The following is a 12,775-nucleotide window of genomic DNA, read 5'->3' as shown; positions in this document are numbered from 1 at the left end:
AGTGGCTATGCTCATTTTAAGGCCTGAATTAGGCATGGCTGCTTGTAAAGAGAAATACTTTTAGTGAGACTCTCAGTTTACTCCTGACAATCCTACTGAGTGCACACATGTACCGCAGTTATTCAAGTCACCACTTTTAATTTAGCTTGTATAGCAGGAATGCCACTTATTTCCTGATGTACAGTGGAAGAGGATGTCCAGCATTAGAAATCATCTGCTTTCTGTAGAAACAAACAGGAAATATGTAGATGCAGCTACTGTATATGAAAAATACACAAACCAATGTGTAATATATGAAAAAAAAAACATGCAACGCAAAGCACTGTTCTCCCAGATTTGTTGCAAAACAACAGCAGTGATACCTCTGTGCGCGCATGTGTTGTGTGTGTCTGATAGAGAGTGAAAAGTGATGCCTGCAAGCCTTAGGAAGTGTGAACGCCTCCCGCAGCTTGCACGCTTGAGGTGAGAATGTAATCGGATGATATCAGATTATTGCCCTTCCTACTCTCACTTTTCTATTTATACTGGACCTTTAGAAGAGATCTGTACGCACCGAAAACCGGTTGAGAGCAGAAAATGACTATAATCGCACAAAGCTGGCATTTTAGTTTGGGAAACCTTCCTGTGAAGGTGAGAAAAAGCTCAGCGTTCTTACTTATTTGATTAGCTCACTATCAGAAGTTTCACGTCTCATGAGATGGATAAAAATCCTCAAGTTTCATCTTTAGCTGTTCTCTTTCCCCTTTCTTTGTCTCTCCTTCGCTGTCATGGCACAGAGCCCAGTGCATAAAGCAATGTGGCTTAGGCGCTGGAGAGGAAAACTACAGTCTCCTGGAAATATGTTCTCTGTTGACTCATTCTGTTAGCCACATTCTTCATCAGCAGCACAGCAGAGTCCTTCCCGTCGGCCATGAAGACAAAACATCGTCTTTTCTGGCCCAGTTAATAATACACCATTTTTTTCGTGCCTTTTAACTATCTAGTTTAGGCTCTAACATTTGGAGCAGTGGAGGAAAAAAAAAAAAAAAAGAGGCAGCGGAAAATGAGGGGGAAGAGAAAGAGTGAGCACTCTCGCTGGCCTACAGTGCAGTCTAGATCCCCCTGGATTTATTTGTGTACATAACTCTTTTCTCTTTCTGTCTCTCCCCTTCTCTTTCCCTCTGTCTCCCACTTTCATTCTTTCGTGTCACTCTGGGTCTCTAACACAAACACCCACATACAGCAACCACTACACTGCATACAAATATACGGATTCACATAACCATCAAATTATCTCGCTGCTTTTGAAGAGAAACGGTACACCCACGGCCCTCACAGTTCATTATTCCATTCAAAGAGCAAGAGGAGAGCTTCCTGCTCCATGAAGCCTGCACCAAAACAGCACACAACTGAAGCCAAGGCAAATCCCAGGGAGAATTCATTCAAAACACGATACAAAAAAGCAAAAAACTTTACAACCTTGGTAAAGTAACCAAAAAAAAAAGGGTCATTACAGCCAAATTTCTTTAGCAGGCAGTTGATTTCATCACATTGCCATCTAACCCCCCCTCACCCCTTAACCCCCTACCCAACAGAACAGACTGAAGTCCTATTCATTTGACCACAGAGGCCCTAGTCAACAGCTTAAGAGCCAAATGGAGAGCATTGTCATAATAGCAACCTAACAGGAAAACCATGTGACCTAACTCCCTTGTTCACTAACACGCTCCTCAACTTTTTCCACAGTATCACTCTCATCTTTTCTCGTTTTTTCCTCCTTCAAATCCCCACTCACCATGCTGCGTCTCTGGATGGGTGCTGGTGTCAGGGTCCATGTTAAATTCACAGGGTGATGAGCGCCCAGATCAACACGCCCATATCCTGAGGCAAAGTCAGCTCGGTAACTGAACTGCAACTACTGAAACTGCCACTGCAACTACTGTTTTATCCCCCTCTGCCGACGCCGCTGCCGCGTCCTCCTCGCTGTTCTCTCCAGTCAGAGCTGCTGGCTCTGGTCTGGCCCCTGCAGCCTGCCAGCTCAGCTCAGGCTTCTACTGTTGTGTTACATCTGTCTGACTGAACCCCTCTCTGGAGAGTGGGGAGAGAGAGAGAGAGAGTGAGAGAGTATAACGGAGCACAGAATGGGAGGGAGGAGAGAGAGAGAGAGAGAGAGAGGAGCAGTTTCCACGTTGTGGTGGTGGTGGTGGTGGTGGAGGAGAGAGAGGGAGAGAGATGGGTGGAGGGGGTGGAGAATGTTTCCACTTTGATCAATTTCACTCTCAGCATATTTTTTTCTCATCATGACGAGGACTTAGTAACATCAGTTTGGAAAACGTTTACATGCCAGAAGAATTTAGGAACTTCCATAGTGCTACAACCTGAATGTTAACAATGGGTGGACTCAGAAACCGGACCAGGCTGTGCAGGCTGGGCATGGTTTCGACTCTCATTTCAATTCAATGCACAAAACAGCATATCTCATCACAGTGTGCAGAGCTCAAACTGCTTGTTTTGTGCAGCATATGCCGAAGATATTCAATCGACAATGATATGAAACAGAGAAATAGTTACATTTGAGAAGCTGGAACCGGAAAAAGTTTGTGATTTTTGCTTGAAAAATTACTGATATTCATTGAATATCAAATTATTGCCAAAAAATATTAATTAAAAATATTAATATTACTAATTGTCTCAGCTCTCAGTAACATATAGTACAATGTCAAAAAAAAAAAAAAAAGAGGAAAACTAATGCATACATCATTAATTGCTTGTCATGGCTGAAATGTAGAGAAATTATTGTGCTGCCAATACTTAAAAGCTGTCAAAAAATATTGAAGTTTGGCATCAATAATAATTGGATTATCAGCTCATAGTGATTCAAATCTGCCACTTCATGTGCCACCTGAACTCTGTTAAAGTGGGTTTCCCTGCTACATATTTTTTCAGCTACATACTGCAACCAAATACATCCCAGCCGACCTTTACCTTGAAAACATTTTATCTCAACTAACTCACATTCTTCTTGGCAAGTTACAACTCCTCTTATTTGAGGTGTTTTGAGTTCATCTTTATTTAATCTGTAAGAAAAGACACTGACAAGGCAAACCAACCTATTATCTAGTGATGTGCTGGCAAAATAGATTAGAGTGACTGGCACAACAAATACCATTTTGGCTAATGGTAGCTAATTGTAATTATAAACTCTGAGGAGAGAAGCAAGGAGGACTTTGTTACATCAGAGGGAAAATACATGTGAGGCAGTATTTGGGCTACAAGGCATGTAAAAATCATTCAACAGCCTTTGGTCAGTTATCCAGTTCTATTTAATCCTATCTAAAATGTTACAGTTTGTGAAAATATTTACGGAAGAAGTAAAAACTGGAAAATAGGGCAGGGTATGCCCCAGCATCTTTAAAGAACCGAGGGGTTGAGAACTTTTCCGAAGTTGTATACAGAGGAAAAAAAACTTTCACCTCAGTAAAATTAAGCGTAGTTGTTCTGGTGGGAGCATAACAGCGCTCTCTGTCTCTGGCAGGTTTGTGCCAAAACCTCGAAGAGTTCAAAAGAATAGAGGAGGCAGCCGCTCACTATTCAGTCGCAGGATGAGACGAGATGAGAGCGCTCTCTGATTTGCTGTGGATTCCTATTCATCTCAGTGTAGTTTTTATTCATCGTGCTGCTTATTTAGAGCCTGTGTCGCACAAGGACAAGAGCAGGTGGGGCCTATGCCGATGAATAATTTAGTAAAACACAGAGCGCGTGAGTGTTTGTAGTGTTGTGAGGTGGAACATGATATGAAAACCATACAGGTGTGCACACACATTCACACACACACTCAAGTGCAACTTTAAAGGTTAGACAGTGAAGGGGTGACTGGAGCACACACCATGGTTTTCAGGAATAAAATGAACAACTCTTCTGTATGGTGTTGAAAGTGGCACTTGTTTCTATTCATGCCAGTGAAAACACAATAAGTGTGTTTCAGTGATGTTCTAGCGTTATCTCACTCCAGTACTAATGCTAAGAATAATGCATGCAAATGTCTGCTATTTCATAATATTGACTGCTTTACAATTACTTTTCACTTTTCACACTCAGGTTACCTTAATGCCCCCACTGGACAGCTGCAGCTCCCATTAAAGTATAACTGGGAATTTTAATTTGAAATCATAAGTGGTGGTTCACAGAAACTTTTGAAACATGCATTTAAAAGTCTTAGTTATGATTTTCATATTAAAAATATCGTATCAGATCATTTTTTCCACTTGCATGTCTGTAATTGTAGCCATTCATGTGTTCAGTCAGTGCTGCTTCTGATCTGTAAATGCCACTATGTTATTTTTTATTGCCAGCGGCGACTGAATTCAAATCCAAATACCAAAGAAGTCAGATGATAAAAAAGCTGAAAGTATGTTAAATAGCTGAAATAGTGGCCACTAGATAAGTACATTAATGTCTTGTAACGCATCCTTGCTAACATGTAGAACAGTGTATCTCGACTATGGAAATCTGAATCAGTGATTCAGAAATGACCTTACATAATAATCATGGAAAAGTTTCAGAATGTCATTGGCAGAGTTACAGAGGTTCTCTGTAATTAGTGAACTAGCTGGCAGACTGTGTTTATTCCTTTAGCCTCTGTCTCTCGTCAGATAAACAAAACTAACCTACAGTGGTCACACAAATCCTGTATAATAATGCATCCAACGCTGTATTCTCATCACCACCATGTCATCACTTGTATCACTGAATACAGATTACAAAATGGGATGCACATATTTATCTGTTCTTTTCTTTTCTTTTCTTTGTGTGTGTGTGTGTGTGTGTGTGTGTGTGTGTGTGTGTGTGTGTGTGTGTGGGTGATTTAGCACCAAACAACTGCAGCAAAAAAGAAAAAAAGAAAAAAAAGCCAGTCTCAGCTATATATTTAAAGCCAAATATGTGCTATGCAGAGAATACCGGGTAACAGACATAACTTTGAGGAGACAGAAGGACATTCGTGCTCGGTTCATTATCTAGCCCTCATACTTCCGACAAGAACGCGACCTCAAACAGATGATACAGGGTCGAACATTTGAATGAGACACTTCCTGAATTGTATCAACTGACATGATGCTTTAATTAACAGAACATGTGTTTAGCTGAGAAATAAATATGTTTCTTAATGTCAACTAAGAGACTGAGGAATGAATTTGTAAATGTTTTAAAGCGCATCAAAGTAATATTTTTATTTTAACACTGAACTAAATGTCGTCCTCTAACGGCCAGCGGTCGGTTAGGCCCTGCAGACGCCGCTGCACAACAATCCAGCCACAAACTCACTGAGTCACTTGTTTAGACAGACACGTGTGAACGTAGTAGTGTCTGCAGAAAGCATGGGTTGGGTGGGTGGTAACAAAGAAACACGCAAGTATCTTAATTAAAAACACAACTTATGCAACTCTGCCAAGCCAGAAATGATACAATCTCTCTGCTGTGCAAATACACTGCCACAGGGATAAACAACAACACCACCTCAGGAAATTACTTAACTTAATAAAATCTTAATGTACTCGACTATATACAGGGTGTTGACAAAATAATGTAATGACATCATGAAAAAGCACTTACACTGAATAACCACCGCACACACTGATTTAAAGTTGGCTCCTATTATGTTGCATGCCAGCTGACAACCCAGCAACAGTAACTGTGGGATACAAATGCTCGAACGACAAACCTTAGTGCCACCTAGTGTCTCACTGTGACTGATTCTGTGATTCCTCCCTCACAGACACATAAACAGACTCGAACCGCTTTCACTGGGGTGCTCCATCTTATCCATACACAAGTGTGTATACTGATATATGCAGAAAGCAACTGCATTATACTACAAGCTTTACATTGTCATAAAAGCAATAGGGAAAGTGCGACATGACACCTGCAATTTCAGAGAGACCAAAACCTTTATTAGTGTCTGTCTTAGTGGTTAGGATGAAACATTATAAGTGCACTGCCGCACCATGAAGCAGCAAGCTCTCCATCTAGTGGATATGAAGCAGAAGAAACGAGTATCAGCGATTTTAAAAGGCTCATCCAGGCATTGCCAGGCTCACTTTAAGTCTCTGACTGTTTATGTCACTGAGGAGCAGAAAGAAGTGCTTCTCTTGAGTTACACTGCCCATTTGACCATTGTATAGATAAACTATAGACTATATATAAACTGATATTCTGGAGTCTTGCACATGCACAGATAGTAGGAAAAAAGCCAAAACCAGAGGCAAGCCATTAAAAAGCACCAACTTCTCCTCAGTCTCCACAGACATATAAAAATTAAATCTTATATATGTCCATAACCATGTGTTAAATGTTTAACAAGTGTTAAACATTTGATTTCAGGGTTATTAATCATTCTAATTGAATTAAATTGTGTCAAGAAAGCAATTAAAGTATTTCCAATGTGTGCATGGAAATGCTGATGCATCCTGATCACTGCAGAGCTACGTCCTCAGGCTACTCACCGCTCTCTGTGGACAGCTGGCTGTGGAATTCTGGAAACTGTGTTTCCACTGGAACGCTGATGGTGCGTCGCAGAAGATGGACCTTGCATGACGCAGCGCGCCTCTCCTGCAAAAAAACAAGGGACAGATCTATTGAGACTGAGAGAGAGAGAAAGGAGGACACAGGGACACAGAGGAAGAAACTCAAGACAGATAAAAGCCTGAATACATTTAACAAAAGGCACAAAGACAAAGTAGGAGCACAGAAGAAGAATGAATGCTAGCAGAAAGAAAAATGGCAGCTGTAAAAAATGTGAGAAACACACATGCAATAGTCAAAAAGGTTCCTTATCTATTTTGTTGTGGTTATTCTGGTCACCATGTTTAATGCTGTGTTGGGCCAATAACACACAATAGCTGTATTGGACTTGATAAATGAGGAGTCACTGGATAAAACAGAACGGGCATTAGCAGCACATCAGTCAGTGTCAGCCCATATCTTCCTGTAGCTTGCATACCAAATGTTCGGCTCCAACAGATTAAACAGACAAAAGAAAGGGGGTGGCTGTTGTGAGAAAGTGGCGAGTCAAAGAAAAAGGGAAAGGGCCTGATGTCCTCCAAGCGGAGTGATAATGGCTTATCGAACATCCTCACACTTCTCAACTCAATGCAGCACCCTGTCTGTCTTGTTTCCTCTGTCCCTCTGTTTCCATGTCTGTCTGATCCTCTCCGCCAGTCACCGCTTTACTTGCCTCATGGGACTTGGTTGTAAGGACAGCTCTCTCTCACACTTTCTCTCACGTAAAAGACAACGTCTGGTGGTCTGATCCATAATGACTAAGCGAGATGAGCTGTAACTTTAGTCTCACTGCAACAATTTGTAGTGACAGGGATATATACAGTCCTGTACTGTAAGGCCCAAACAATAGTGCTGAGCAGGGATTGTAGTATCCTCTGTAGCTTTACTATAATAATTACTCATTTCATTATCCATTAATTCACCCACTCATCCAATTATTAATTTGCACTACTCAGTGACTAAGTGGTAATTAATTTGAATGGGTGAGCATTGCCTACATTCAGATAGCTAAAATATTTAAAAAATGAAATAAATAAGAGACAGTCACAAACTTATCATTATAGAAAATGTTGCCTTCCAATTTGAAACAAATCATTATTTCATGTAAGCTCTATTTTAGCATATTTGTGTATAATTTTCTAATTATACACGCTAGGACAGTAAGGTAGATAAGTGTGATGAGGTCATGAGTTCACTTTATTTTATCAGCAGTAAAATAACTGCACTGAGTAATCTCTGAGGTGGCAGGTAAAGGTCAGAGTTGCGGGCTCGTGACATTATGGCTCGGTAAAAAGTCCTATGACTAGATGGATGTATATAGGCAGGAAAGTTTTAGTGAATTACAGTATGCTGCACAGAGAACATTAGTCATAATGCACAGCCAGCGGGTGACCATGAGGTGCGACTGCATGGGAGTGAAGCCAGAAACAGTGAAACACAGCAGGCTTACTGCAAAAACATTCTCTGGATGAAGGTCAAGTTTAAATGACAAACAATCATTCTGTTGAGATCAGAAACCCATCTAACTAACTTTCTGTGAGAGGCTTAACTAAGGAAAAATACTGCTAACAGTTAACAGTGATGTATTCTGTCAATATCAGACAACTCAATTAAAATAACTGCTGTTACCATGGACGTATGCATTGATTAGATTACAACAGTAAAAACAAATGGCAAAGCCTACTTGAATTTCCTTAAACTATCCTCAATTCATATGAAATTCCTGACTGTTGAGACACACAACCACAGACAACTGATTTGTCTCATATCATAAGCCCCCTCTAGTGGCAGTCGTGTGCAGCTTGAGAAAAGTAGATGGGAGAAACTTCACCATCAATTTTTACACACAGCGAGTCGCGTGTGCCCAAGGAACAACTGAGGCCGTCGCAACAAGCTGAAGGTGAAAATGAGAAAAGTCGAAACTCTAGAGAGCCCTCTGAAATCACACCATTCCCTCACTTTTATTACCTTCATATTGCTGCCCCGCGGACATGTGACACACTTGCTGAATATTGAGATCGTTATCCCCTCTCTCATAGTTTGCTTTCACTATCTGTATTCCTCTTTTTCGGCTTTGTTCGTGTTTGTGGAAGAATAATTTGCCTTACTATTCGGGATGCGTCAAATTGGCTGAAGGCCTAATCGTCTTTGGCAAATAAGGCCACAATCATCTGTTAAGTAAACATCCCATTACAAACGATAGTATCAGCATGAGCTGTTCAGTGATACCACACTACAATTCTCTGTTTTCTATAATGTCTAACAGAACAAGAGAACCGTGGAGGAGAAGCAGAGACAGGTACAGCTGAAGAGAAAAGAGAGAGAGAGAAATAGAGAAAGTAAAAGAACCCAACAAAACAAGACATAAAAACAGAATAAGATGAAAAGGAATGACACAAAAAGCCCCAAACAAAGAAATAAAGAAGAGTCACTGTTTAGTAAAACCCCTGCAGCACAAACGTTCACAGCCAACAATAAATCAAAACTTTTGTACATGGACTCTTAAAGTCTTGCTGTGCACATCGATTTTTCTTTCCTCTCACTTTTGAACCTTGCGTTTTTGTTCACTCCAGTGTTTTTCTAAAAGTTGTATAGAAAGGAGGAAGATACATTTAAGCAAATAAAGAGTGAATAATAACAGACACCTATTGATCTATAAGATTTAAATATGCAGCAATTTAACCCAATGGGCAAGTACAAACTATTCTCGTTTTTAATTTGTGGCTAAATGTGAATTGTTGAAATGCATTTCAAAAAGACGAGTGTTTTCTTAGACATGCTGCTTTATGTGTCGTTTGCTCTGAGAGATAAAGCATCACATGGAAAACAACAGATGGGTTTTCCACAGGAACTTAAAGGCTTTTTTCTGAATTATTTTCTATCATGTCTGATTATTGTCACACAAACATGGACACATAGTCTATCGTAAATTAGGCTGATGAGTCTGAGGAGCTTTAACTGAGCTATATATTTTTGCTGTCAACTTTGAATCAAATAGCTAATTTTGTGACGAAGTACAGGGTCTAATCATTCTGTGACAAAATAAAGAGTTACTGGAATAACTGAAAACCTAACACTGCTATGACATGCTGCACAGACGTGCATGTAAATGTTTGACCTCGACCGTATGATTGCTTGTTCACCACAGTTGATGCTCTGATCCATTCACCTGAGCTTGTTCTGCTGTCACCCCTCCTTCATCTGGAGCAAGCCATTATAAGACTGAATCATTGTTTTGACCTACAGTTTGCTGACATAACAGAAATCCAGCAGTGTTACAGATGACCTTTCAGAGTCTGGGTCTCTAGATGGATGCATTTAAAAGCTGTTGTTCTTTGTTGCTGTGAAACAGAAAGCACTGTAGTGGAAAGGCTCACAATGGGTCGATTGAAATAATTCCTCCCTGCAATTATTGTTCTTTTTCAGTATGGCATACCTCAGTAATTGCCGACATAAAAAGACTCAAGCCACCTTTTTCTCCTGAATTCCAGCAGTCACCGCTGGTATGAAAAAAGGTTTGGTAAATAACTGGTCCTTGTCTAGGTGCTTTTGTGACTTTGAAGCGGTGCACTTATGTTTGAGCACCATTATTGTCAACCATTCGCCAGAATTGAGTGATCAAGATGCCATAATTCCCCCAGAGCAATATCATGGCGTATAAATAGCATGCAACATTTCAGGACATTTTACCATCGTGTATTTGCATTTTAAGCTTTTTGCATGTCATTTAATGCTGTTTAATCCTGCAAGTAATTTAACACTGTTTTAGTTCAGGTTAGGCAGAAGAGAAATGATGTGACGGGAGGTGACACGCTCAGTGATAGCATAAGAAATGACTTAAGAAAATTGCTGTGTCATTCATATGTGGTTTTGTGATACTTGGCTGCTCACAGGGCCACTGTTCTGTCACTGTCGCTGCGCTGAGACCTTCAAAATCGTAAAGGACGCCTTGAGAAACTCCAAGACAGTCATAATTTAATTTGCTGTTGATGGTTCCCAGTTAGTGGCATCAGCTGAAAACTGTACATCATGTGATGCTCTACATGTAGACAGCCAGGCTCAGCCACTGACAGACGCTCACTTGCATGAGCTACTGGCATCCACGGCAAGACGTCCTTGCAGAAGCGAGAGTAACTTTCGGACGAAGAGCTACATTCTGAGAAAACTCTACAGACTGTTGTGGGTGAAAATCCCAGGAGATCAGCAGTTCCAGGAATTTAAACCAGCCCGTCTGGCACCAACAATCATGCCACGATCATAGTCACTGAGATAACATTTCTCCATTCTGATGTTTGATGTGAACATTAACGGAAGCTCCTGAACTGTATCTGCAGGATTTTAAACACTACAGTGCTTGCACATGATTGGCTGATTGAAAGATAGCATATAAAGAGCTCAGTGAGTGTATCAGTATCAGAAAATATTACGATATTGATAAACAATATTCCCCAGCCCTCGAAATGAGTCACAGTCTGGAGAAGATATTTAACCAGAAAAAATATGTGAAAGCACCTTCGTAGGAGTAGAGGCTTTAAATATGAGCTCACAAAGCTGTTAAGTAAGGAGAGAATACTGCTGACAGAACAATGTAATTTAGATTATCCTGCTGACTCCTGATTTGTTCCTAATAACAGGACCTCTAATCTCACAGAAACTAGCATAATCCAGTGTGACACTAATCAAAACAACAGTGGCAGAGAGCCAGACTTAACCTAGCTACTGGTCGTCTCCGCTGTGGAATGAATTTAAATGAAGAATGAATTATCACACAACACACGATCCAGTCAGGAGGCTGTGTTTTTCCATTCTGAATCTCCATTCTCTACCATTATCATTATCATTACTATTATTAATATTATTGAGTAGATCAATAAGAAGCCTTTACCCAGCAGCTGTGGGAAAGTAAAAAGGGGTTAGGACACAGGTGACACAGAGGAGATGTCCAACTGACATAGATTGTGAAACCTTTACTCTACTTTAAAAGGGATTAAAACATCAGCCCAGGCACTGACTATATGTCATATATTATTACTGGAGTTGCACTCAGTAGAGCACATATCTTCGCCAAGGCCAAACAATACAACACATCTGCGAGAATCAGATTATTATCTGGATCTCCACCAAATTGTACAAACTCATAAATCGCAACACCGCACATATTTCTGTTTTTTTTACATCAAGATCCAGAAAAATGAGAAAAGTGTAAACAAATGCCCTATCTCAAAATGTTAAGGAAAGTGATTAAAAAAATCCTGGATCCCTTTAATCGGATCAGCACCAAAATTGAATTGGGCTCTTCCCTGGCTCGTGCCCCCTTCCTTTGGTGCAAATCTGGTTAGTACTTTTCATGTAATCGTGACATGACAGACAAGAGATTGTACTGTTTGCTCTCACCACCTGGTTCTCATTCAGAAGCAGCATCTGACAGTCAGCGACCACACAGTACTTTGGGTTCCACGCAGTTCGCTCCTCACACGAGTGACCACGTGACATCCAGTGTCTTGATGGACACCGCACATCTAGAGAGGAGGAGAAGAAACACAAGCACAAAGAAATTACATCATTTATGAAAGCAGAGAAAAGACAAACTGCAGCTTGATAATGAGTACAATGGGGAGTAATAGAGTTTAATAGTGAGTATAGGAGACTATATTTAAATGATGATGTAATTCCACAATGCATTTTCTTTTACAATTTGAAAATGAAAATGAAAACAGCAAGTCTTAACCTGGTCTACAATGGACAATATTTAAATGCAATTTGCAAAACATCCATTGCATTTTCATTAACATGTCACCATGCTACTTTGGGGTCAACATGAAAATGAAAATGCAAACTGTCAGACCTCTCATCAAGGCGGGTCTTCAGTTAGGACGTCACTTCCTTGTCACTGTTTGTCTTGTCACTGGGGCAGCGGCTAATGACAGGAAGGACACTAAAACTAGCGGGACGTTGCTTCGCTCACTTCATTACACACTTTGGGGATAAAACTATGTGAAGGAGCAGAGGAGACAGAACCTGGATAATAAGCAAACGCAGGGGGCGGAGCCAGACATAGTAAACATTCGGGGCTTAGCCCCAACTAAGTCAATATTCAGAGGACATGCTCCCCCGGGGAATTTTTTTCCCCATTCACAGCAGATATATGCACTGTTTACTGTATCAAGCCATTTGTACATCATTTGGGAAAAACATGATATTTGCCCAAGAAAAAAAAATCATCCAGAGCCTGCATCAT

General features: G+C 40.5%; 1 protein-coding gene across 1 annotated transcript in view; it reads right to left on the bottom strand.

Annotated features, from left to right (window-relative positions):
* Positions 1–1,971, bottom strand: part of dab2ipb (DAB2 interacting protein b) — a 123,221-nt gene extending 121,250 nt beyond the window's left edge. Inside the window, exon 1 of the mRNA XM_023423951.2 lies at positions 1,775–1,971. Within this exon, the coding sequence (XP_023279719.1) occupies positions 1,775–1,814 (40 nt within the window). The 5' untranslated portion in view covers positions 1,815–1,971. The remainder of the gene's footprint in view (positions 1–1,774) is intronic.
* Between the last annotated feature and the right edge of the window lie 10,804 nt (positions 1,972–12,775).

Source organism: Seriola lalandi, unplaced genomic scaffold, assembly GCF_002814215.2.
Source record: "Seriola lalandi dorsalis isolate HSWRI2012SDOR001 ecotype SW California unplaced genomic scaffold, Sedor1 jcf7180002054695, whole genome shotgun sequence".
In the NCBI taxonomy this organism is placed as follows: Eukaryota; Metazoa; Chordata; class Actinopteri; order Carangiformes; family Carangidae; genus Seriola; species Seriola lalandi.
The sequence above is the reverse complement of the archived record's forward strand: the minus strand, read 5'-3'. Positions and strand labels throughout refer to the sequence as shown.